This window comes from Acinonyx jubatus, chromosome A1 (genome assembly GCF_027475565.1).
Source record: "Acinonyx jubatus isolate Ajub_Pintada_27869175 chromosome A1, VMU_Ajub_asm_v1.0, whole genome shotgun sequence".
NCBI classification, from domain to species: Eukaryota; Metazoa; Chordata; class Mammalia; order Carnivora; family Felidae; genus Acinonyx; species Acinonyx jubatus.
This window is the reverse complement of record NC_069380.1, coordinates 8112881-8139017: the sequence shown is the minus strand read 5'-3', so window position 1 is coordinate 8139017 and position 26137 is coordinate 8112881. Positions and strand designations below refer to the sequence as shown.

At 43.4% G+C, this 26137-nt stretch overlaps 1 protein-coding gene across 2 annotated transcripts; it reads left to right on the top strand.

Annotated features, from left to right (window-relative positions):
* The first annotated feature begins 4317 nt into the window (after positions 1–4317).
* SLC46A3 (solute carrier family 46 member 3) lies at positions 4318–24588 on the top strand. 2 transcript variants are annotated; one of them, XM_015083758.3, is made up of 6 exons: positions 4318–4877; positions 5293–5505; positions 12131–13001; positions 14582–14665; positions 19824–19980; positions 23339–24588. In XM_015083758.3, the coding sequence occupies exons 2-6, from the start codon at positions 5317–5319 to the stop codon at positions 23421–23423; spliced, it is 1386 nt and encodes a 461-aa protein (XP_014939244.1). In that variant the 5' UTR covers positions 4318–4877; positions 5293–5316; the 3' UTR covers positions 23424–24588. The 2 variants fall into 2 exon arrangements, with proteins under 2 accessions (XP_014939244.1, XP_026920420.1); XM_027064619.2 differs by having other exon boundaries at positions 4319–4578.
* Positions 24589–26137: the final 1549 nt, after the last annotated feature.

Here is a 26137-nt window from a genome sequence, read left to right as displayed (position 1 = left end):
GGGTGAGAGGTTACTGATGGTTACTCCACACTATAGGAGACTGGGTTCCCAATTACAACTCCAGTGACAAATATTTTCATGTACAGATAATCAACTATTTCTCTTAAGGAACCCCAAGGTCCAAGATGGTGGGTCAGGACAGGATGTAACATCATCACTTTGTGAGCAACTGACCTTCCTCTTAAGACCAGACGGGCCCTGGTGTTGACCTGGCTTACCAGCCCAGCCCTTTCACTCCACCACCACCATCACCACCACTGCCGTCATGATGGTGGATTTCTTCTTGAGGGCCATTATTGTATATTCCTGGCCACTTAACTTAGGTAGGACCATCCCAGCACATCAGAAGGGTTATAACCCATCAGAAGGGTTATAACCTTCCCTGTGGTTTGAAACCCTAAAGGGAAAGAGCCAGGATTTTTGATTTGCTAGGGAAATCCTTGGTCCCTTTGCAAGATTTACAAGAAGAGAATATCTGTTTGGGACATTTAAAACTATGCAGTGGCTTTTTTAAATACTCAGGTGGAAGTTCTGGGTGTCAAGTTCAAGAGTAGCAGGTGAGCTTGAGATTTGGAAGTGATGGCTGCATTGGTAGTTGAATCACAGTGAGGATGTGATTGACTCCAGAGAGGAAGACAGCTGAGAAGGAACCTGAGGAATAGTACCATTTGGGAAGCAAGCCCACCAAGGAAGCGAAGGAGCTCTTCAAGTAGGAGAAAGATAGAGACGTGTCATGGACCCCAAAAGGAGAAAACATTTCAAGGAGAAGGAATTTGTTCAACAGCGTTCAAGGTAACAGAGGTCAAGAAAGCCAGGGACTGAAGTCAGGTTATGAGTTTCTCACACAGATAAAGGTCTGTTTTGGCATATTATTGATTAAGGTCATATGATCAGATTAACATTCCCTTTCAACACTTTGTGCTTGGAGTTGTATAATTAGACTCTTGTCAGCACACTATTGACCATCACTTGCTAAGTAGTAATTGGTATAACTAAGGCCTTTTCATCACATCTTACTCTGCTGATTTTATCAGAAGCAAAAAAGCCACTTTCCTCTTGACATCAATGAAATCTAGTAACTACTATATGGTGTTTTGTCTTTGCCACTTGACTATGGCACTGCCCCTGTACAGCATGGGTTCTTTTGAGTTCGGTATGTCTATTCACATGTCAGGTAATGATTCAATACCCCTACACTTTTTCCTGGAATGCTCTGGAAACATTTTGAACACCATGATAGGACACTGTCTTCACTTAGCTTGGGCATCTCATTTATATATTTAGTCCATTTCTTTCCTTTTTAGTCTGATATTATTAAAGTATTTCTACTCAGCACCAATGTATCATAAACAGAAATACAAATACAGGTGATATCAAGTGGCAATACAATTTCAGGATATGCTTACATGAGAATTTCTGGATCCTGAACTGAAACCATGAAAATTCAAAGTCCTCCTGGGGACCTGTTGACTCATGTTTCAGAAACACTGCCAGGGAGACTATGCCCAGTGGATGGGCACTCCTCTCTCATGCCTACCCTTTATTTTTGATTTCTGTCTTTAAGGGAAGAGGGTTTGAATTAGAACCTGTGAGGAGTAACAATAGCAGTGGGTGAATGACAATCTCTGGCCTGCAATGACATCCAGAGACTTCGGTTTAGAATCATTTTTACTCCTTTCATATATTTTTATCTTTTCCTAAAAAAAATAAATGGATGTTTCTTTGATAATTAACTGTGGCGTGTTAACTTTCTTTGTTGCATCGACAGCCCCTAGTACAGTGACAGATTCCAATTGATAGTTGGTTAAGGCCTCTTTAATACATACTCAAGCATTTAATATTATTTGGCAAGAGGAAGGTTGCATAATGAGTATTATCACATAGAGATACACAGCAGAGAGTAAATTAAAAAGGCCTGGCTTTCTCCAAGTGGAAGAGTAGGAACACCAAAGCATGCAAGTATATTGGATACTAACTGTTTCTGCCCATAAGAAAGAGCATCTCTTAAATGCCTTTTCCTTTCTCTTGATCTTTGTGAGAAACCATGGCCTTGGCGACACGGAGGTCATTAGAGCTATTTGCTGATATTTCTTCCTCTTTCTGAGCACATGAAATTTTTCATTTTCAATTTTTTCAATTTTTCATGTGGCCCTGTGGCTTGTTTTGGCCCGTCAAATGTGAGCAGAAGTGGTATGTATCATTTCTATGGGGGAACCTTTAAAAGCTGGTGTCAGATTCACCACATTCTGTTTTCTCTGCTTTGATGCCAGTGATAGTATTCAGATGATGGCTCCATTCGTCTGTGTCTGTGAGTGAAAACGATAGAGAGTAAAGCTCTCCAGTGATGCGATGGACAGGTAGATCAAGAGGTAAATAAACCTTTGCTGCTTTAAGATACTGAGATTTGGGGCATGACCTTGGCCTTCTTGATTTTACAGGGGCCAAGCACCTGAAGTGATCATTTTACTCTTATCTCAACAAGAGGGTCTAAGCCGGCTAAAACATTTAGAAAGTGGATGTACCTAGCACAAAAATAAATGTTATTGCAGCCCCTGGGTGGCTCAGTCAGTTGAGCATCCAACTCTTGATTTTGACTCAGGTCATGATCTCGCCACTTGTGGGAATGAGCCCTGCATCGGGTTCGGCACTGACAGTGAGGAGCCTGCTTGGGATTCTCTGTCTTCCTCTCTCTATCTGCCCTTCCCCCATGCACATGCACACATTCTCTCTCTCAAAATAAATAAACTTAAAAAAATAGATGTTATTTTAGTGAGAATAAGATTATGACATGCTTTACAATTCTCAAAAGCATTCTTCATTAACTATTTCATTTCTTTTCCCTTGTGGTCTTGGGAAGTGGTCAGATCTCTCTACCTCTCCCTTCCAGACCAACACTCGTTGGTCAGTCGCCTGCTCTCACTGCCCATCCCACTTCTAATGTGCCCCCTAAATCAGCACTTAGTACAGTGTCCTGCCGTTTTAAAATAAGATCCGTCTTCCTAGGAAACTGTGTCCTGTTCATTTTTGTATACCTTCTTTCCAACCGACAGCCAAGCTCTACTGTTTCAGACGCATAACAAGTGCTTTAAAAATGCTCATTTGAAGAAGTTGAGAAGTAAGGTAAGTGGCAAGTCCAAAGTTATAAGTAGCACTCCAGTAGCAAAGTTATAAGTAGGATTCTAAGACTTCTGACTCAACATTCCATGATTTCACTACCATTTATTGAGCACTGAGGAAGAGAAAGCAGCTCAGACATCTGGGTACTGACCTTGATGTTGCTATGAACTCGTCTGGACCATGTTCTGTGGAATAAAAACAATTTCACAGGATAACATCAGACAAGGCCATTCTTTGACCATGGCCGAGACAAAAACCAGACCGCTTCCACAGTCTAGTTGGAACACAGAACATGAACATGGCCTAAACCACAAAAATGACAAAAAATGTCTACCGTAAGCTACTTCTTTACCAGTTATGGCTTTAACCCCCACTTATGTTCACTCCTTCTAAGAATTAAGACACCCAATCATAGAATTACCCCTACTTCCTGACAGCATCCAATACGGGGGGGGGGGGGGGGGGGGGGGGGGGAGGGCTTGCTTTCTTGAACCCTTCCCACACATCACTTATGCCCAAATCCCATGACAAATTCTAACACTTCTACTGAAATACCCCATTGCTCCCCATTTATGTATTCCTCCTCCTTACAAGAAGTCATAAACCTAACTTCAGGTGTGGTCCTGGCGGGCTTGTTGGAAGGCACTGGTACAGTCCCTCCTTTGTCCCAAGGCTATGCTGTATATACGTGTTGAGGGTTCATTAGAACAATCTTGTAGGGCTGTTATGCCCACTTGACAAAGAAAGGAGGTTCATAGAGATTAAATAATTTGCCCAAGGTCACACCACCAGGAAGAGCCAGAGACCACATTTCAGACCCTTTGCCAGGAACACTCTCTTTCCCTGCACGGGCGCCCTCTACCCCGTCCCCCTTTTCTGCGTTTCTTAGGGCACTTGCCCTGCCGACCCGGATGCTACAGGCAGCTGCATCCCACACACGTTACTTTTGCAACAGATCTCCGTGTGCTTCTGCGAAAAAGTGTTCAGACCCAGAAATGTTCTGCCACTGCAGAGCCCTAAAGCGAGACCTCTGCGCTGCCCTACAAACAGCTCGGGCTGGCGGACGGCTGCGCGGCGCCAGGTTTAGCCTGGGGCCTCTGGGGGCGGGCTCACGGGAGCGACGTCGAGCGGACCAATCCCCGAGAGGGAGCCAGACACCGGGCCCAATCGCAGAAGAGCCAGGCAGGACAGGGACAGCCACGCCGGCGGCGACCCCGGCAGCCAGCGGCCCCGCCCTCTCTGCCGGCTGCGGGGCTCCGCGGGCGGGAGCTAAGCCTCTGTCTGGAGCCGACCGGCAGCGGGTCCGCAGACCCACTCACCGACCAGCGGACAGGCTGCCGACCGCGCAGGGAGCAGCCGCCCGTGCTCCCTGGGGCCGAGTCCGCAGGGCCACCGAGGAGCCGAGCGGGGGCTGCGCAGTGACCTGTCGCCGTCGTCACTCTGGACGCCGGAGTGCGCTCGGTTGGTTTGCTTTAAAATGAGAGCTTGAGTTTCCCCGACAGGTGCATTTGGTCGAATTCAACGGAAATTCCCCTCCCCGTCCCAGCGCGGCGGCCGGCGCAGACCCGGCCCCCGACCCAGGCGGCGGTCAGTGTCCCCGGCGCGTCCCGGGCCGCCCCAGCCTCGGGAGCACTTGCTGCTCGGCAGGCGCCCGGAGAGCGCAGGGCACCCCCCCCCCCAAAGAAGACAGCCCCCGGGGATTCCGGCCCCGAAAATGATCAGACCTGAGCCTAGCCTGGCAGGAAGACTGTAACCGTGGGGTGAGTTTAAACGAGAAAAAAAATCCCTTTACGATCGGGAGCTGCTTTTTAAAGGCCCCCTTCCTGTCCTTGTTAACGAGCAGCAAAATAACAATAACAAACAGTTGCGCAATTATCGCGTTCCCGGAGGAACCTCATTGTTTCCCTTTTGAAAACCGGTTGGCAGTATATACAATGTGGGGACTGCGGTGAGATGATTCCAAACGAAAATGGGTGACAACTTACTAAGATTATTTTAAGGCGGTTTGAGCCCTGAAAGGTCATACTTACTCTTAAAAATAGTTAAGTACGATAGTCACCGGTTTACTGCGTACCCTATTCCAAAGTGAAAATTAATCTCTTACGAACTGCTTCCTGCTTTCTGTTCCCCAGTTACTCCACAAGACTCCTCTAACTTCCCCGTTCTTTTTAACAGAATTCAACTACCTACCCAGGCAATATGAAGATTTTCTTTGTAGAACCTGCCATTTGCCTGAGTGCATTTGCTATGACTTTGACTGCCCCACTGACAACACAGTATGTGTATAGGAGAATATGGGAAGAAACCAGCAACTACAGTTTTGTGTCGGATAGCAATAGTTCTGAGTGTGGAAAAAATACAAGCAGCCCAATCTTTGCATTCCAGGAGGTAAGACATTAAAATATCCCTAAAATGTAATAAAAGGGGAATGTGTAAAGGCGTTTTTGATGAAAGAGGGCATTGCACTCATCATACGTTGATCTCTCAAGGGTCACCTTAAACGCTCCGAAATCCCAGGTCAAGAGCCTTTACTCAGTTCTGTTTGAAGTTTCCTGACACCTTTCATCTGCCTCTTCTTTTTTTTTTTTTTTTTTAATTTTTTAATGTTTATTTTTGAGAGAGAGACACAGAGTATGAGCAGGGAAGGGCAGAGATACAAGGAGACACAGAATCCCAAGCAGGCTCCAGGCTCTGAACTGTCAGCACAGAGCTTGACCCCGGGCTGGAACCCATGATCTGTGAGATCATGACCTGAGCTGAAGTCAGTTACCCCAAACGACTGAGCCACCCAGGTGTCCCTAATCTGCCTCTTCTAAGTAAAAGCCCCTTCTTCTTCTGTGACATTGGTGCTTCTCCTTTCTTAGAAAATGTCAGCCTAGTCTCACCTCCCCAGGGGCTCTTTCCTCCTCCTCCCCCACCCCCATCCCAAAGCCTGAAAGTTGGACCACAGCCAACTGGAATGAGTACTCGATGGTCCCAGCGGCCGGGGGAAACAGTGTTTCTGCCTTTCCCTGGCTTGCTTCCTTCCACCACCCCTCCTTCTGCCTGTACATGACCCAGTTTTCAGTGACCCCATAAGTAGCCCATCACTGAAGACTGTGGACCTTGGGGCCAGTGTCCTTCATGGACTTGTAGGGGGCAGGGGGCAGCATTTGTCATTCATCATTTGGTGTTAGCAGATCAGCTTTGACTCCCAAGTGCCCAGGAGCAGCTGTGGGAGGCTATCTGCGGAGGGGAGCACTCACTTTGGTTCTGAGGACACTGAAAATGTTGAGGCAGATATTACAGAGCCTTACCTTCTCCCTCTCTGGCCTCCTCCCCCAATTTTGTATTTGTTTCACACAGGAGGTACATCACCATCCTCCAGCTCCCTCAGACAGTTTTTAGCAAAGTCTACCAATGTCCAGATGCGAAGGAGATAGCACTTAGATCTGGAATTGTTCCCCTCAGAAAGCCTCAAAAACAGACCGCAGTTCTACACCTTGAACTCTTCCCCTAGGGGATATTTTGTGATGGCAAAGAGTGGCACCGCCTCACCTCTCAAAGGACAAGAAGAGTTTGGAGGAATTCAAGTCACTTGCCTAGCCGGCTCTCAGATTTTCTCCTCAGGAGAAGGGGATTCAGGTGTGACTGGGAGAGGAGTCTGAGGCCTAGAAGAAATGGCCAAGGGCCCAGAAGGAAGGCTGTAGCGCTTCTGGAGGTGGCTCCCCAGGTGTCAGATACAACCTTGCTGGGCTGAGGCCTGACCTTTGGACACAGCTTCTGCCGTTCCTCATTTCCATGGGAGAAACTTTCTTGGAACTGATAATTGCTGGGAAGCCATGCAGACATCAGGGTTCTGGCCTAGAGTGGGGTCATAAAAATAGAAGGGCCAAGGGTCTCACCTGGTGGTTTTGTCTCCTGACTTTAAGAATGTTCCTATATATATATTATATATTTTATATATAATACATATAATAAATCTATTATATAAATAAATATATAAATACTTTATAAATATTATAAATATATATTTATATTAATAAATATATGAATATATAATTATATATATTTATATATTATATATATAAACTCCCAGGGAGTGAAAAGGTTCAGTAGGCTCATCAGTTTCTATATTGGATTCCATGCTTTCCTACAGCAGACACCTGGGAGCAGTGGGAGGGACAGAGGGGGAGAGGACTTGAATGTGTGGAAAAGTCTGCTGCCCTTGCCCTCCCAGAGTGAGGGGAGACAGGCCGTGGTTCAGTCATCTTGGTGGCCACTGTGACTGTGCAGGTGATGAGTACTGGCAGGTGATGAGTACTGGCCGCCTCTGGCCTTACCCAGCTGCTGAGAGGCCCCCACTGCCCAGAGCAGTGGTCTCATTTTGAAAATTTCTGCCCAGTGTTTAATTGTTTTTTAATTAGATTAATATTCAAGAAAACATAGTGCCCTAGATCCCTCCTCTTAAAGTTGGTGCTCTAGAGCTACAGATGCTTTTTCTCAGATTGGGGAACTAGAAAGCATGACTGTCCCCACCCACAATTGGGACAGGGCAGGCAGGCCACTCGCTTTTTGCTCCTTAGGTCACAGGAGCATTTTTCCTTCCCAGGAGGCACCCCCATCTCCTTCAGCATTTCCCTCTGGCCCCTTTTCTGGATACTGTTCCTGCTCAATATAAGAATATTCTCTTACCTTTATTTTTATTTTTTTAATGTTTCTTTATTTTTGAGAGAGAGACACACGCAAAGTGCAAGTGAGGGAGGGGCAGAGAGAGGGAAACAGAGAATCCGAAGCAGGCTCCAGGCTCCGAGCTGTTGGCACGGAGCCTGACGTGGGGCTCGAATTCACAAACGGTGAGATTGTGATCTGAGCTGAAGGCGGACACTTAACTGACTGAGCCACCCAGGCGCCCCTCTCTTACCTTTAAATCCAAGGACAAATGTTCCCTGTTTTAGGACCTTCCTTCTCAATTCCCAGCTCTGCTGGGGGTGGGTGCTGGGCACTTGCTGACTTAAAGAAATTTAGGGGTTTGAGAACTGTTCTTGTAACCCTAAAAATAAAATGTCATAGGACACACAGAGTCAGTCCTGAATAAAACAAAGGATTTTTTTCAGTTCAAATTTTTCTTTGCCACTCTCCCAAAAGACCAATTATTTGTAAGAAGAGTGCATAATACAATAGGGTATTGAACTTCTTACTGTGATACTATATTTATTTATCCTTCTATATAACAAATACACAGACACAGACACATGTATTGGAATGCAAGATAATAATATGAATTTCAGGGTATAGATATAAGAATAAACTAAGCTATTTCACTTATACTTAACATTTTGAAAGTCTATATGAATGAAAAGTCTTATTTTTCAACCTAGTAGGGTCAAATATATATAGACATATAAATATAAATACATATAAATATTCATCTAACCTACTTTCCGAATCTTTGAGTTTTCTGAGTCTTGTGACTATAAGATGCACCTACATACTTCTCTTGAGCAAGATTAATCTCTAAAGGGCCTCTTAAAATGGCAAGGCTGTGGGAAGGACACTCTTGGCTAAAGCAGAAGAGGTAGGGAATTCTAAGCATGTTTGTTGACTTGTGTGGAGGAAGGAATTTTGGAGCCCCTTGCCATCCTCTCCTTCCCAGGTTAAATGACTGGTTTTGAGGTGCTAAACTGGCCACTTTGGTCTCTTCTCTTCAAGTGCTATCAAGACAGGGACGCTGCTAGTTGAGGGGGCAAGTTGGTGTCAACCAGATTGTGAAATTGTTCTTATTCAGTAATTTACTTATAACCCTTTTAATAACTAACACAGTCCCTTACTACCAGCAGATAGAGAATGTTTTCTACTCAATTGTAATTACTATATATACTACAGCCTATGGAATCGTGACTTTTTGAAAATTGATATTCCTTTCCTTAATGTAACTTACACTTGTCTCAGTACATTGTCCTTCTGTTCGGTCTTTTTTTTTTTTTTTTTTTTTTTTTTTTAGTTTTATTTCAAAGTTTATTCTGAGAGAGAGTGTGCGAGTGTGCGTGCACGAGTGAACGGGTGGGAGAGAGAGAGAGGACCCCAAGCGGGCTCCACGCTGTCAGTGCAGAGTCAGGCGCAGGGCTCGAACTCATGAACTGAACCGTGAGATCATAACCTGAGCTGAAGTCAAGAGTCGGATGCTTGAGCCACCCTGTTCAGTCTTGTATAAGACATAGCACTTTTTACTCTGATTTCTTCCATTTGCCCTTATCTAATTATGATTCTCCAGAGTTTAAAAGGAATAGATTGCAGATGAGGAGAGAAGTCTGCGTAAGAGGTTGGGTAAGAAAGAAGATCAGATACGGGGGAGGGGTGGGAATGGGAAGAGGAATCCCAAACTGGAATATCTTGTTGAGAAGCTGATTAAAAAATGATTGTTTGATTTACTTCTTTATTCGGTAAATATTTACTTGATGGCTTTTATAACCGTAGAGCCACAACGATGTGCGCGTGAAGCCTGCCCTAGTAAAAATGAAACTACCAGAGTTGACTAAGCGTGAACGTATAATAGGGTCTCTGCGGTGTGCCTTATGTTGACATGCTGACTTTAAATCTCACACTCACAACAGCCTGCAAGATAGGGACTCTTCATACCCCCCTCTTGTCAGATGAAGCTATAGGGATAAATAATTTGGTCGGCATCACACGCAGCTAGCGCATCGCCTATTTTATCTGCTTATTCACTGGTACAACCAGTGTCTGTGGGGCACCCTGTGAAGCACTTGGTTGGAATCCATGATGATGTGGTAAAGAAGACCGTGTGCCCGCCCTCCCAGAGCTTAGTGGTAGTGGAGGGGGCACACGTTGAGCAGCTCCATTAAAGTAACCCACTCTGTGGGGGTGGGGCAAGTCTCTAAAGAAAACTATAGCCAGATAAGGGCATGGAGCCTTGGGTAGGGGTTGATGGGGTTGCTCTGGATGGCTCACAGAAGGCTTCTGAGGAAGTGACTTTTGAATTGAGGAAGTGAGCCGTGTGGTCATCGCAAAAGGAACGGCAAGTACAAAACAAGTGAATGAGCGTGGAGTGTCTGAGGAATGCATGTGGCTGAGGGGAGCCAAGTGGCAGACCCGAAATCAGAGAAGTCATGATATCGCCGCCCACACCGTGGCAAGGAATTCGGATTTATTCCACTGTCAGGAAAGCCACCGAGGGATTTTGGGTAGAGGAGTAACGTGAGCTGGTTGGTGTGTTTTTAAAAATCACTCTAGGGTCGCCTGGGTGGCTCAGTTGGTTAAGTGACCGACTTCAGCTCGGGTCATGATCTTGCAGTTTGTGAGTTCGAGCCCCGCGTCGGGCTCTGTGCTGACAGCTCAGAGCCTGGAGCCTGTTTCAGATTCTGTGTCTCCCCCTATCTCTACCCCTCTCCTGCTCATGCTCTGTGTCTCTTTGTCTCTCAATAATAAATAAACGTTTAAAAAAAAAATCACTCTAATTGCTACGTAAAGAACAGGCTCCTTCTGAATCTAGATCGATCTGACTCCAGAGCTCTTAATCGCTACACAAAAAAGTGCAACTGAAGAATGATAATGGCCAGATGAGAAGGTTCAGCAGGAGAGATTACATCTGTTTGGGCATTTCAGGCAAATCCAAGTTGGACTTGACTAAGGCCTGTGCCTGTAACACGGCGTATTTGGGGAGTGAGTGGAGATCATGCTGAAGAGTGGGGTTGGACCGCATCTGGGTGGCCTAACATAACAGACACGGAAAGCGTGAGCTTTCTCTAGCAGGCAGAGGGCTAATAAGCAGGTGAGAGACGTGCCACTAGTGTGTTTTGGCAAGCCGCTCCCACCATTAGGGTGTGATCCACAAAGTGACGAGCCTGGCGTCATAGACCGAATTGAAGAGAGGGAAAGCAAGGTGCCCTGGGAGTCCTGGTGAGCACTAGGAGCCCTGTGCTCCCAGTGGCAGTGATGGGACCGGAAAGAGGCAGAGGTCACGAGAAGCATTGGGTGTTGGCAGGCATGGGTGAAGGGAAAGGCCAGAAACAAAGATGACTGGAGTTTTGAGTCTTAGTGACGACAACACTTCCTGGTAACGGGAAGTTACTTGCATTATATGGATATATAAAAATAAACACAGGCTCACTCTTTTAAAAAATCATTAATTTCAGTACTTGATTTTTCTGTGTGGTTCATCAGTTGTTCTAGGGTGCTTTCTAAATATTACATGAATCCGTCTGTTTTTAAAAATGAGTTTAGTAATCCCTGTTATAAAAATGGCACATACTCTACATAAAACTTGGAAAATACACAGAGAGGTGGCAAACAGAAATCACCCCAAATGCTCTCCATCAAACAACCAGTGCAGCGACTGTAACATCTTCCAGCCTGTGTGTGCCCCCGGTTGTGTTGGCTTGGAGAAGCTGGATTTACCTTCCTCCTCAGTTCATGGCGTGCTACCATCCGTCTTCGTCAGTGCAAAGCTTCTCTTGGGGTTTTATCTTATTTTTTAGTAAGGAAAGAAAGAAACTGGAAGAAACTTATTTGTGGAGACACATGTGAAAAAAGCAACTGAGTGCCTCCGAAATAAAGGTCTATCGAGTATGACATTTACACGTGATATTCATTCCGTTTTAAGTAGACAGAAGGATCTGTCACGGGAAAGGGTGTTGCTCTTGCTTTACAACAGTGGTCATGATCTCCGTGCTAGCTGTTCACAGAAGAAAGAAATATTCTTATATGGCCAGTCCCAGATGTCTTGGGGTCTATGGAACCCCTATATAAGACAGACACGCCGCAATACCCAATTTTCTTTTTATGAGTGAAAGTGCCCACCACCGTACTTGAATATTATGACTGAGCTTTGATTCCTGTCACCTCTTGATATTTGCTTTGTGAACTGGATGAAGATTCAGGCTGTATCAAACCCATGCCGCAGAGATTCCTTATTGGCGACGTACTGGAAAAAAGAAAAGCACGCACTGTGATATTTTCATGCATGTTGTCTATATCTCTGTAAACACATCATCTTCTTTTTGTTTCTTTGCAGGAAGTTCAGAAGAAGGTGTCTCTCTTTAATCTGCAGATGGACATAAGTGGGCTAATTCCTGGTCTAGTGTCTACGTTCATACTTCTGTCTCATAGTGATCATCGAGGACGGAAATTCCCTTTGATTTTGTCTTCCGCTGGTGCCCTTGCAACCAGTGTTTGGCTCTGTGTGCTCTCCTACTTTGCTTTTCCAGTCCAGCTTCTGATTGCATCCACCTTTATCGGTGCACTGTGTGGCAATTCTACCACATTTTTAGGGGCCTGTTTTGCCTACGTAGTTGATCAATGTGTAGAACAGAAACAAAGAACAATTCGAATAGCTATAATTGACTTCATACTTGGACTTGTCACTGGGTTAACGGGACTGTCTTCTGGCTATTTTATCAGAGAACTGGGTTTTGTGTGGTCCTTTTTCATTATTAGTATGGCTTTTGCTGTTAACTTGATTTATATTTTATTTTTTCTTGGCGATTCATTGAAAGAATCTTCATCTCCGAATGTTGCCATATCATGTAGTGAAGGCTTTAAAAACCTATTTTACCGAACTTACATGCTTTTTAAAAATGCTTCTGGTAAGCGACGGTATTTTCTCTGTTTGTTACTTTTTACAATGATCACTTATTTTTTCGTGACAATTGGCATTTCCCCCATTTTTATCCTTTATGAATTGGATTCCCCACTCTGCTGGAATGAAGTCTTTATAGGTTATGGATCGGCTCTGGGTAGCATTACCTTTTTCAGCAGTTTCCTAGGAATATGGCTTTTTTCTTACTGTATGGAAGACATTCACATGGCCTTCATTGGAATCTTTACCACCATGGCAGGAATGGTTATGACTGCTTTTGCCAGAACGACATTAATGATGTTTTTAGGTAAGATACAAAATGTAGCCTTAGAACTAACCATGTATTTGATGTTTATATAAAATGAATTTAGTCTGCTGGGTGAGAAACTTTTAGTTTAACATTCTCTATTTAACGCATTCTAGTTCAATTAAGGCACTTTGCCAGGAAGTGAAAGCCAATTGGTTTAAAAAACACGAATGATTAACCACAATTTTCTAAATTTGCATACTTGCCAAAAAATTGTTTTGAGAAGCATTCTTCTTGTGAGTCAATTCTTCAATAGAGCTTTTTGCCAACTTGAATATTTCTTAAAGTGCTGCTAAGAAGACTACTTTCCATAAAACTTTTTAAAAATTATTTTTTAAGATTTTATTTTTAAGTAATCTCCACATCCAACGTGGGGCTCACTCACAACCCCAAGATCAAGAGTCATATGCTCCACTGGCTGAGCCACCAGGCGCCCCGTAAGAATTAAAAATCATTACATAAAATAAACTCAAAAGATTTATAAAATTCACATTTGTTGAATATATTCAAGAAGAAAATTCTTTAAGACAAGTTTTTGCAAATTGGTCATTCCGTCAATTGGCTTTTGATATATCATTTTTTGGCAAACTGGACTACTTCCTCAACTACCTACCCCACAGGTGGTTTCTGTAGGGCTTGAGTGAGATGCCGCCTTTGAAAGAGCTAAGGGATCTGTCAAGTGGGACCTTAGGAAAGGTCCGATTTCATCTTTTTCTACAAAGCCACTGCCAACCTCTTGCTACCTTGCAGGGAAGCAGGGTGACCAAAGAGAATCAGGTTTAATGTCCATCTATATGGCACCAGGTGATCTTAAGCAAATTACTCAAGTACTCAGGGCCTTCATTTGTTCAAATGTAAAATGGGCACAGTAGTACCTAATTCAGAGGGTTACGAGAATATTAGAAGAGATCACTGTAAAGCACTTCGCAGAAGGCCTTGTGTTCAGTAAATGTCGGTTCTCCCTGTCTCCCTTAGAATTGCCAAGGTCAAGTAAGTTGATATGTGTGTGAAAACGTTAACATCATCTGCAAAAATAATCTATTACTGTTTTGTCAAAGAACTAGAAATGCTACTATTAGGGGTCATAATTTAAGAGGAGAGCTGATCTGGGCTCATAAAATGATTCAGCACAAAGATGAACAAGCAGAAAGAACCAATTTCTCGATAAGTGAGTCAGTATACTACAAGCATGCTAACACTACGAATGTCAAGTCTGAGGAAGCAAAACCAGAAAATACATGAAGAAAGCTAAGTCACAACTTGCTGAACGAGAGGTCACTGTAATAATCAGGGAAATAGCACATCAATCCCAATCGCAGTTCTAATCCCAAGGACCTAAAACCTCCACGAACTCTTATTCTTACTCCCGGAATAACAAAGTAAAGCAACCTTTAGCTGACCCATCTATAGTGTATCTTACCTCACGAGACAGAAGTCTGCAATTAATTAATTCAGTCCTTAGATGCAATGAGGTAGGATGCTTATAGAAAAGGACATAGTCAGAAAGAAAGTATTTCACATTTAAAATTGGCCATTCGTTTTCTGACGTGGCCAGTGATTTCCCACCATTTCTCTTACAGTCAGGTTGCCATTCCTTTTCACGATCGTGCCGCTCTCTGTCCTACGGTCCATGATATCAAAAGTGGTTCGTTCTACTGAACAAGGTGAGTTTAACTTGCTTAATGAACATAATGAGTTTACAATCTGTATCAACTGAAATCTATGGACAACCAATGTTTGATTCTTCCGAATATTCTACAACACTTCTTTTGTTCAGAACGCCTTTTGAATTAAGTGGTAAGTAAATTCAGTGTTCGGTAGAGGCTTATGTTCAGGCAGGGGTGCCCTGCCCAGGGTCTCCCGCTTTAGAAGGCTTGCATCTAGCCAGGCCTTGCCTCAAGAGCAGAGGAGTGCTCAGGGCCAGGCAGATGCCCACCCGGGAGCTCACGACACTTCCCCCTTCTAGACTATACTCTGGGTATCCGGGACCCATAATTCCCAGCCAAACAGTTTTGGGTTCATGTCTTTCAGTGCCTGGGTGGTCCTCTTCCTCAGACCCTTTCTCCTGAGGGTAGACCGTGTGTTCCCCTCTAGACCAAAGGGGTAGCCAAGCCATCACTCTTCATAGACCTAGCCCAACCTTGGCATTGCAGAGTGGGGTGTGTACAGCCATGTGTAAATGATCCTTTCTGAGCAGGATGGAGCAAGAGATAGAACACAGCGTGGGCGGACTGCACCCTGCAGCTGGGGACTGAGGGCCAAGGGCCAGCTAGCTCGGCCAGTGCTGCCATGTTCCTCCACAGAACTCCAAAGAGTCTGAGAATTCGGAGTCTGTGTCTGACCTTCCAAATCATCGTGAAGGTATAGAAGGCATATTTCTCAGAGCGGGTAGTTGAAACATAGCTTACTGAACAGTCTGTTCGTTAGAACTGTAATTCACAAATACTTACAGTATAATATATAGGCTTCTAAGTGTATTCTTACACTGGACCCCACAAATGTTAGGGCTGGGCCTGAATTAGAATCCTAGTAAAAACAGGATCCCACTCAGCTGGTTCCATAGCGACTTTCATGAAGTCCAAGCAGTATGGTGGAGTGGGCAGTGGAGAAGGCACCCAGAGAAGGTGGCCCAAATAGGGAGCAGAGACAAGACACTACAAGCTTTCTCTCCACCTTCATCTCATTGACCAAGTTCAACAGAAAGTCAGATTAGCAAGGAAATCCACGTCATTCGATAGGAGTAAATCTATCATCCTCCCAAGCACAGAGCAGGACACAGGAGATCAAACAGCTGAAGTGGAAGGGCAGAGAATAACCAATACAAAAGGACAAAAAAATTAAATTTCTAGTTAGAACTAGTTACTAGTTAGATATTAGGCATATCTGTACCATGTGAATATTGTTAGATTTTGGAGCTTTCTTTTGTTTCATGCCTCAGCCTGGTGCAGATATTCATATTAATTGTTGATGGACCATTCATATCTAGGCTACTGTATTTATGGCAGTTTAGTCAACACTGGGGAAGACTGCTAATTCAGTGCCTTTAAAAATATATTTCTTGATTCTCTTCTACCCATGTCACTGTATATGCACACAGCTGTTTATAGATTATGTAATGATGATTGACTGGAAAACCACTTAGGAATATAAAAATTTGTAACTGTAATATATAAAAATATACCTGCTTCTTTGGGTTACAATAGTTTCTTAGGTATGACACCAAAAGCACAACAACAAAAGAAAAATAGATAAATTAGACTTTATCCAAATTAAGAGCTTTTGCACTTTAAAGGACACCATCCAGAGAGTGAAAAGACAAGCTACAGAGTGTGAGAATATATGAGTAAATCACATGTCTAATAAGGAACTTGGGAGGTGGGGGAGGGGAATGGATGAAATAGGTAAGGAGGATTAAGAATACACTTATCTGGATGGGCACTGAGTAGTATATGGAACCTACTGGATCACTGTATTGTACACCTGGGACTATTATAACACTGTGTGTTAACTACACTGGAATTAAAAAAAAAAAAAAAAAACAACAACCAAAAGACAACCCAACTATATAAGCAACAGATTTGAATAGACATCTCTCCAAAAGCTGTACAAATGGCCAAGAATTATATGAATAAATGCTCAACATCATTAGCCTTCAGGGAAATGCAAACCAAAACCACAGTGAGACCCACCGGGATGGCTGAAATGGAAAGACCACAACAAGAGATGGTCAGGATGTGGAGAACCTGGAACCCTCCTACACTGCTGGTGGGAACATAAAATGATGCACCCATTTTGCCAAAACAGTTTGGTAGCTCCTCAGAAAGTTAAATAAAATTCCCTTAGGACTCAGCAATTCCATCCCTAGAAATAGAATGGAATTGAAATCCCAAAAGAAATGAAAACATATGCCCACAAAAAATCCTGCACACAAATGTTCACAGCAGCATTATTTATAGTAGCCAAAAAGTAAAGACAAATGTAAACGTCCATGAACTGATGAATGGATAGATGCCATGTGGTATATCGGCCCAATGAAATATTACTTGGCAATAAAAATAAAGTACTGATGATACCCGCTACCCCATGGATGAACCTTGAAATCATTATGGAAAATGAAGAAGCCCGACACAAAAGGTCACACATTGTCGTATAAATACTCCATTTATATGAAACGTTCAGAAAAGGCAAACCCATGGAGACAGAAATCAGGTAAGTGCTGTCCAGGGCTGGAGAGAAAGGGAGAGATTGCTAATGGGTACAGTTTCTTCTGGGGTGAGGCTGCACAGCTCCGTTAACTGTGCAGTTTAAAGGGGTGGGTTCTAGGGCATATGAATTATACCTCGGTAGAGCTGTTCAGAAGAAAAAGAAACATCTACCTGCTTCACAACTGGGAGCTAAAAGAGACTTCTCAGAGCGTCTGGTTTGTTTTGGTTTTTATTTGGTGTAGTCTACTTACAAAGGCTATTTAAAGTGACACTTTAAAATGTTTTGTTTTTTGGATTTTCACTAAGAAAGCCTTTTGCTGATGTCAGAGCTTCCCTACGGAGTATATTCTGGTCCTGCATTACTTTTTTAAAAACGGGATATTTTCGTGAAAATGTTATGTGCTTTAAGGTAATCAGAGGAGAAAGGAAGTGGCACAGAGGTTTTCATGAGTCTCTCAGTATCCCCAGCATCTTGAATGAGAAAGGAGAGGAAACTGGATTGTTTCGGAATCTCTGTGCTCCATACAGCTGTGAAACTCCCAGCTAAAGCCACCCTGGACTACCTCTTGCCTTGCTGCTCCCTGCGCACTCTTTGTGATTACTTGGAACACCAGCAAACACACTTGACTTTTGAAACCTACCGGATTAAGAAAAAGTATAGGTACGAAACAATGGGCTGCTTACTTAATCCAGTTTATCTCTGGTGACTGTGACACAAGTTGAACTGCTCGAGAAAGTTAAGCGACAAGTGAACCCTACTGTATCACAGGATGGCTGTTTATGCCAGACACACGTACCGCCTGGCCAGCTTTCTGTCAAGAATCGAGTTAGGTCATTGCAAAATAGGACTGCATCTGTCCAGTCTGTCCTCCATGGCACTGTGCCTGGCTGTAGCAAGGGGTCAGAAATATAAGAAGATAATCGCATAGACAGGTAGGAGAACTTCCTCCCAACTGAACGGACTTCGTGTTTTATCATAAACCGTGGAGGCAACAGGTCTGTGTACTACTTGCTGATTGGTAACTGGGCTCTTGAATGAAGCTCTTTTTCATTCATTCGACAAATACGGGTTAAACATCTTCCATGTGCCAGGACAGACAGGCCCTGGGACACAGCAGTAAACAGAGTAGGTGTGCACTTGGCATGAACAGAGCTTTCGTTTTAGTCAGAAGAAGACATGTACGTGAAAACACAGTATTCTTCAGAGATATGTGTATGTTTTATGAACATGTGACCTGTCATTCGGTGAAGAGTTAGAAGCAACGTACGAGAAGATGTATACCAGGGTAAAAAGTCTCAGTAGATAAAAACCTATAGGCCACACGGTCTACAAGACCAAGACCACGGTCTTGTAGTCAAGACCTTAAAACACAGACAGTGTAAGCCATAATCCGGTTATGAAAGGTGACCCTCATGCTTGCCTTTTCCTTCTCACCAGTCCAATCAAATACAGTTATTTACATGATTTGCATGGTTTGTAGAAAAAATACATCACAGCTTCTCACGGAAAAGGAAACTTGGCAAAGCAGGGAACAATCACAACGGCTTAATGATAGAGTCTGCCAAAGCCACGTAGGGACTTCTACCGGGGACATCAAGAAGAGCGGAAAACCAGGACAAAGTTTTTCATCTGGTGATGCAAAATAGGGCAAAGAGGAAGACAAGTACATCGAGATGACCCGCCTGTCCTTTAGAGGTTTAACTGCTCAGTCAGCGTGGTCTTGGATTGCAGACAGAACGAAACATTGGTAGAATTTGTGCCCCCTTTTCTCGGATTATGGACTTGGACTGACCACGCAGCCACCCTACGCTCCTCGAACGATGCTCCAGGGCCTGCCCTCGACCAACCGTGGTAGGCGGGCAGGGGTGCCGGGCAGTGGCGGGATCCCCGCTCACTCAGTCTCGTGAGCCACCTCAGCGTGGAAGCCGTTTCAGGCAGGGAAGGCAGAAAAGACTCACTTCGCATCAAACCGTGGCATAACTAGAGCACAGACAGTTACTTGAGGAGTCACACAAAGGAACCTTGTGGCTGCTCAGTTTGCCGGCACTTTGGAGGGAGGGATCCAGTCCACGCTGCAGAAAGCGTGTGCCATCATCTGTCTTTGTCTGCAGCTGTCACTTTTGCCAGATCTGAGAAGCAGATGAAAAGGATTGCTTTAACTCAAAAGGCTCCTCGGGTGGGACCTTTGCTGGTAGGAGCCACCTGCACATAGGAGGTGTGTCACAGATGTCCCCAGCTTGGGGACTGAGAGTGGGAAATAAGCTTGAACGTCAGGGCTATGTAGTTGTGGCTATGCCTGCGGCTGTTCAGGGACAGGAGACTGTGGGTTTCAAATGTGTCAGCTGTCGTTGCCTTTTACCTTTGCCCTACCGACATCGGAACTATTGTGTTTTCACCTTCCGTCACATCAAGTCCAAGCGGACCTCATGATCTCAGTGTCTCCACCTGCAAAAATGGGTTACTGACTTCTCAAGGATTTGGAGGAAATAGCTTTCATTCACCAAGCAGTGCCCCGTGTTTGTTTTTTCCAGTGAGTAAGTTTTCTCCCTTTGTTCTGTTCGTTGTTTTGTCACGAAGCCATTTCTTTTTCTCCTTCCACACCCTGACCCCAAACAGGTACTCTGTTTGCTTGCATTGCCTTCTTAGAAACGCTTGGTGGTGTCACTGCAGTTTCTACTTTTAATGGAATTTATTCAGCCACTGTCGCCTGGTACCCAGGCTTCACCTTTCTGCTGTCTGCCGTCCTATTACTAATTCCAGCCATCAGTCTATGGTAGGTAATTATTTTCAACCATTTTGTCAGAGGATAGCTGGATTAAATGACTTCCCTAACCTCACTAGTAAGGAGGATCTGTTAAAGTTGTTTAAAAAAAAAAAATTCAACTGGGTAACTTTTAAAGATCTAATTGGCTCCACTAGTTGATTCACGAACCAGGCGGCATCCCATCTAACAAGTAGAGCGGGGCTCAGAGGAGCTGTGCTAACTGGAAGGTTTTCATAGGAAAGAGGGTGGGTCGTGACGTTATTAGCAGAGGAGAAGAAATAATTATTTCAGGCAGAGTCTCCTTCCCTTAGGGAGAAGGAGACTCTTCTTCCCCCTTAGGGAGAAGGGCAGGGGTCTTATTAGGGTGGATGACCTCATCTTTCTCTGGGGGATAGAAAGGGCCCAAGTAGCAGGCTCACCGGTGCCGATCAGAGAACTCCTGGCTTGACTGGTGAAGACGAGCCTCTGGGGGAGGCTGGGAGTGTGGGTAAGTTACATGTGAAGTCCAGGTTTGATGAGCTGGCCTAATGGAAACCACGTGGGGCCTGTGGTTTTCTTTTGAACGAAGTTTTGCCCCAGAATGTACTTTTCTCAGTAACTTTTAGACATGAGGACATCTATTGATAATGTTGAAGACTTAAGAAGAAAGAGACAATGACAAGGCTCACCATTACTAAGAGAAAGAAAGATTGGGTCAGACTCTGAATAGCCACCCCCTGTCTCTTTAGATATGAACCGATTAAATCAGCATCCAAGAATATGCATGTGTATGCGTATGTGTGTGTATGTATATATATTCATATTCAACTATGATTTCCTAGAGTATAATATCCCCTGGGGGGTCAAAGATTCCTATAAGAAGACAGACTTTAATATGGAGTCTTGGGCTGATGACAAGAGCAAATAGTGTGCACTGAATATCAAGAATTTTCTTTGAAGAATGTTGGCTTATTTAGTGACTCCCTTTTAAAAAAAAGTGTTTTTTTTCAACATTTATTTATTATTGAGAGACAGAGAGACACAGAGCGTGAGCAGGGGAGGGGTTGGGAGAGGGGGAGACACAGAATCCGAAGCAGGCTCCAGAGTCCATGCTCTCAGCACAGAGCCCGACACAGGGCTCGAACCCACGGACTGTGAGATCATGACCTGAGCCGAAGTCAGTTGCCCAACCAGCTGAGCCACCCAGGCGCCCCTAATGACTCCCTTTTTATTTTTATTTATTTATTTTTTTTCAACGTTTATTTATTTTTGGGACAGAGAGAGACAGAGCATGAACGGGGGAGGGGCAGAGAGAGAGGGAGACACAGAATCGGAAACAGGCTCCAGGCTCTGAGCCATCGGCCCAGAGCCTGACGCGGGGCTCGAACTCACGGACCGCGAGATCGTGACCTGGCTGAAGTCGGACGCTTAACCGACTGCGCCACCCAGGCGCCCCATGACTCCCTTTTTAAATGTAAATATCCAAATAAATACAAAGTACCAAATTCTATTTATGAATAGTACATAGAATAAAAAGACCAGAGTCATACACATAACAAGTATTTCTTTCTTCCTTTGCCCTTCAGTTAACAAAAAGTGTAATCTAACTAGACAAGTGGTTGCCGAAATGGCCAAGCAAAGAGAGTGAACACGTTCTATGGGGCCAGCGCACTGGGCTGAGAGCTCTTTGCCCTTTCCTTGCTGGGCTTTGCCCAGTCTACACGGCTGAGAGCACAGTGCAGTGACAGTGCAGTGACAGGGGTCAGTAGGAGGTGGAGCACAACACATCTCTGCTTTCTCCTGAGCACTGGGGGGGCGGTGGGGGGGGGGGTGCGGGGTGAGTAAGGAAAGTACCTACGTGCACAGGCCTTACCCATTCGACCAAGACTGTGACCTCCTTGAAGGGCTGCCCTACGTCTTAATCATAGTAGGACCTCATTACATAATGTCTCTCTATGTAATTTGCATACCTAGATCTGTGTAAGACAGACTACAGTACTATTTACAGTTCCTCTGTGATTCTGATGAAAAGTGATTTTTACTAGATATCTTTTTAAAAAGAGACTCCACCTGTTGAACCAGCAAAATTAAAAATACATGCTATGCTATATAGTAAATGATGAGACAGTCTTACGCATTGCTTGTAGGAGTGTTATTTGGCAGTATCAGCTTTGGAAAGCAATTCATAAACATGTATCAAAAGCTTTTTTAAGAAGTTTGTAGTATTTGACCCAGTGATTCCTTTTAGAAGCACATCCTAAGGAAATGATCAGTAATATCAAAAATTTATGTACAGTTAACTCTGAACAGCACAGGTCTGAACTGCATGGATTCACTTACATGCAGATTTTTCTTTCTATAAATGCAGTACTATAATATACTTTCTCTTATGATTTTAATGCCATTTTCTTTTCTCTGGCTTTATTATAAAAATACAGCATAAAATCCTTATGACATGCCAAATATGTGTTGATAGACTGTTTTATGTTACTGGTAAAGCTTCTGGTCAATGGTAGACTATTAGTAGTTACGTTTTTAGGGAGTCAAAAGTTATATGCGCATTTCCAACTACATGGGACGTTCAAAGGTCAACTGATACAAAGTTTATGAAGACAAAAACATTTTTTAAATGACCAAAAGAGAATGATTAAATAAATGATCGTGCATCCATACCATATCACGAAAAATAAAAAGAATTAGGGAGTAGAAAATGGGTAATTTGTATTCTTCATATATTCATACATATCTGTTAATGAACATATACACAGCTAGATAAAAGATAGTTATGCTTTCAATAATGCTTCTAATGTAAATGTAGATGGTCTCCTGAGATTTTTTTAACCCTATACCGTTCAATATTTTTAAAAAGTTAAATGCTTATTTTTTATTAAAGTTTATTTATTTGAGAGAGGCAGAGACAGTGCAAGTGGGGGAGAGGCAGAGAGAGGGGGAGAGAATCCCAAGCAGGCTCTGCACTGCCAGCACCTGAGCCGAAACCAAGAGTTGGACTGAGCTACCCCAAGCACCCCCAAATTACATGTTTTTTAAGTTCCAGGTGTCTTCTTGTCCCAGCTTCAGTTATAGGTATTGGACATGAACTTCAGCCACACCTACAGTTATAACTACTTTTTTGTGGACTATAGAAACTAAACAATGGGATGGATGGACATTTCAGGGATCTGGAAGAGAAAAGAACTGTAGATTGTTTACTATTTTCAGAATGCTATGCCTAGCAAGTCAGCTGGACTCAAAGTGCCAGTATGTTCCTTCTGTGTATAATTTGCACAATTTATTGCAAGCCATATAACCAGGGGGAAGTTGGAATATAGATTATTTATTTATGTATTGCTTTGGTCACAATTGCAGAATGTCTTGTTTGCTTTTGCAGCATCGTCAAGTGCACCAGCTGGAACGAGGGAAGCTATGTACTTCTTACACAAGAGGAACCCAGTGAAGACACTTCAGACAGCTGATCGTGATTTTAAAAAAATAATTGGACACACACATTATATACTCAGACTTCCGAGGACTGTAAACTAGTTCCATAATCAATAGTTCATAAATAATCAATGCTACATGCCCTTTCTTCTCAACTAAACAGTGAGAGAAACGGCCCCTGGCTCTAGCTTCTTACAGTACCATGCACTTTGAGCACTTTATGAATATTCTGCGATGGAGTCCCATAGATAGAACGAATCTCAAAACACTTCCCACTTCTGGATTTGGGAAAGAAACAGAAACTTCACAGTCTAAAGGGATTAAGAAACTTAACACAATCAAAAGCAATAATCTCCCTGACATACTCCAGCCTCTCACCCTGGGACCAAGGAGAACTCTATACCTCAGTTTCTTCATCTGCAAAATGGGTTTCTGACCTCTCAAAGATTTTGAAGGCATCGCTGTTCAAAATTATGATGAATCATTCTCTGATAGGAAAATAACGGTAGAAGTTTCAGACAATTCTAGTACAGTCACACCTCTGCTTGGATAATGCTTTGTTTTACAGAGCCCATCAAGGTGCTAGGGACCGTGAAAGTTTCTAAGAGATGCAAAAACCTTAAAATGGAAGCACTTTAGAGGAGACATATTTTCACTTTTCCTAATACGTGTCATCAGTGACAGGTATGATAGTGTTTATATAGGTGACACAGGGGTGACTGGAAAAATACTGTAAATAAAATTTTTTATAAAGAAACGTAAACACTGAGCAAGCAGCCAATCATGAAGTAATGTTATAGAGCCAATATTCATTCCTTATTTTTATCCAGGGATATCCATATCTTACTGCCTTAAACTTATCCTGAGACCCACCCTGGTCCCTGAGAACACATTCTCTCATGCCTCCTATCTTTCTATACACTGTTCCATTTGCCTTTCCTCCTTTGAGACATTGGAACTTTCAACTGTCAGCCAAATCCTGCTTCCTCTGTGTAGCCTTCTTGACATTTCTTCCCTACTCCTTTGCTCCCCCCACCCCTGCAGGGCACCCACAGCACTGGGTGCATACTTCCATCCTCGCATTTTCCACTGTCTCCTAATGTTTGTTTTCCTTACTTGACAATGAGCACCTTGAGGACAGGGACAGTCTTTGATTCCTCATTATATCCTCAATAAATGTTTGTTGAACTAAATACAAAATTTTGCTTTTCCTTGTAAAAATAATTTAAAGTTACATATTTTAAGTAGCCACTGATAGCATGCCACGGCCATTAAGCCAACCTTGCAAGTCAATTGAAAAAATATGCCAGCACTTTTTAAATTGGTTAATGGTATTTTCACTGGTCCTTCAATATCTCTGGTTTGTTTTTTTTTTCATTGTTTTAAATGTTTATTTATTATTGAGAGAGAGAGAGAGAGAGAGAGAGAGAGAGAGAGAGAGAGCGCTCAAGCAGGGGAGGGGCAGAATCCGAAGCAGGCTCCAGGCTCCGAGCTGTCAGCACAGAGCCCGACACAAGGATCAAACCCACTAACCGTAAGATCATGACCCGAGCCGAAGTCGGATGCCTAACCAACTCAGACACCCAGATGCCCCAGTATCTCTGATTTTCTAAGTTACAATACATAATATCACAAATGCCTTCAAGTACAACTAGATGATTGACTTCTCTGTGATCTCTTGAACACAGACAGTTTTCCATTTGACAGCACTGCTTACAGCTTCTCCCTGTAGGGTAATCAACGACCGCTGGACTAGCGAATAGCACTCGGTGTAAAATATTAGAAATTTTTATTTCCAAGACCATTCCTTTTAAGTCTACCGAATGCCTTCTGGGCCAGAAGCCCACATAAGAACTGGGTGATTTCCATAGTTACTTAGTTTTGTTTTTCTTCCTGTTCAATAATTTTCCCAAACCAAAAAGGACTTCATGGTTTACAGAGGGATCTTCTATATCAACTTACTGTATACTCCCTTAGTAACCCTGCAAAATAGATACTCATTTTCCTCAGTACACTCAAGGAGGGTAAGTCTCGGAGAGAACTGACCATGGTTATTCGGCTCCCTCCAGGCATCAGCGTCACACACAGATGGACTTGGCGTGGTTCAGATTCTTCACGGCTAAGGTGCCCATGTTACAGACTGTAAACCCAGTATCAACACTTGTACAAGGTAGGGTATGAAGTACCTCCCAACTGTACCCGCCTAGACTGCCTACAGTATTGCCCTTTTTAATGGTAGACATAATGGCCTCTAAAGACCCTTTCAGCTCAGCTTTCCATGCTTTTACAATTTTCATCCAAAGTGAAGAGAGCACAAATGGTATTGTTTCATACAGTTAAGACACGAAAAGATGGGTTTCATCTTTGAGCAAAAACTATTGGAGATCCAGTAAGTACATCAGGGCACTGGATTGAGATGGCTCAGGGTAAAAACAGCATGAAGGAGTTTAGCCATCTTTAAAGTATCTATCCTAAGATACAATTAGTAAATGTGATACGGAAGAGACTAGAAAAATGCACAAGCTGATGGGGTTACACAGTCGAGACAGAAGTGAGGGAAAAAATGTTACCGCTTAATCTCCCATAATGTGACCTAATTATCTGATTACCTGAAGAAAGAATATTGGTGGGATGATTTGTCTCTGTGGAGTCCATATAAAAGGAACAAAGAGGAAAGACATGTTCCTTTTTATCCAGCACGTACAAGAGGGGCTAGATATACCCAGATCCAGAAGAAATGGATACTCTT

What these genes read in the sequence shown, in the direction of transcription:
- SLC46A3 (XM_015083758.3), top strand. Translation starts at nt 5,317, where the DNA reads ATGAAGATTTTCTTTGTAGAACCTGCCATTTGCCTGAGTGCATTTGCT. An exon ending in GGTTCGTTCTACTGAACAAG is followed by an intron (nt 14,666 to 19,823) that starts GTGAGTTTAACT and finishes GACCCCAAACAG; the next exon opens with GTACTCTGTTTGCTTGCATT. An exon ending in ATTCCAGCCATCAGTCTATG is followed by an intron (nt 19,981 to 23,338) that starts GTAGGTAATTAT and finishes TTGCTTTTGCAG; the next exon opens with CATCGTCAAGTGCACCAGCT.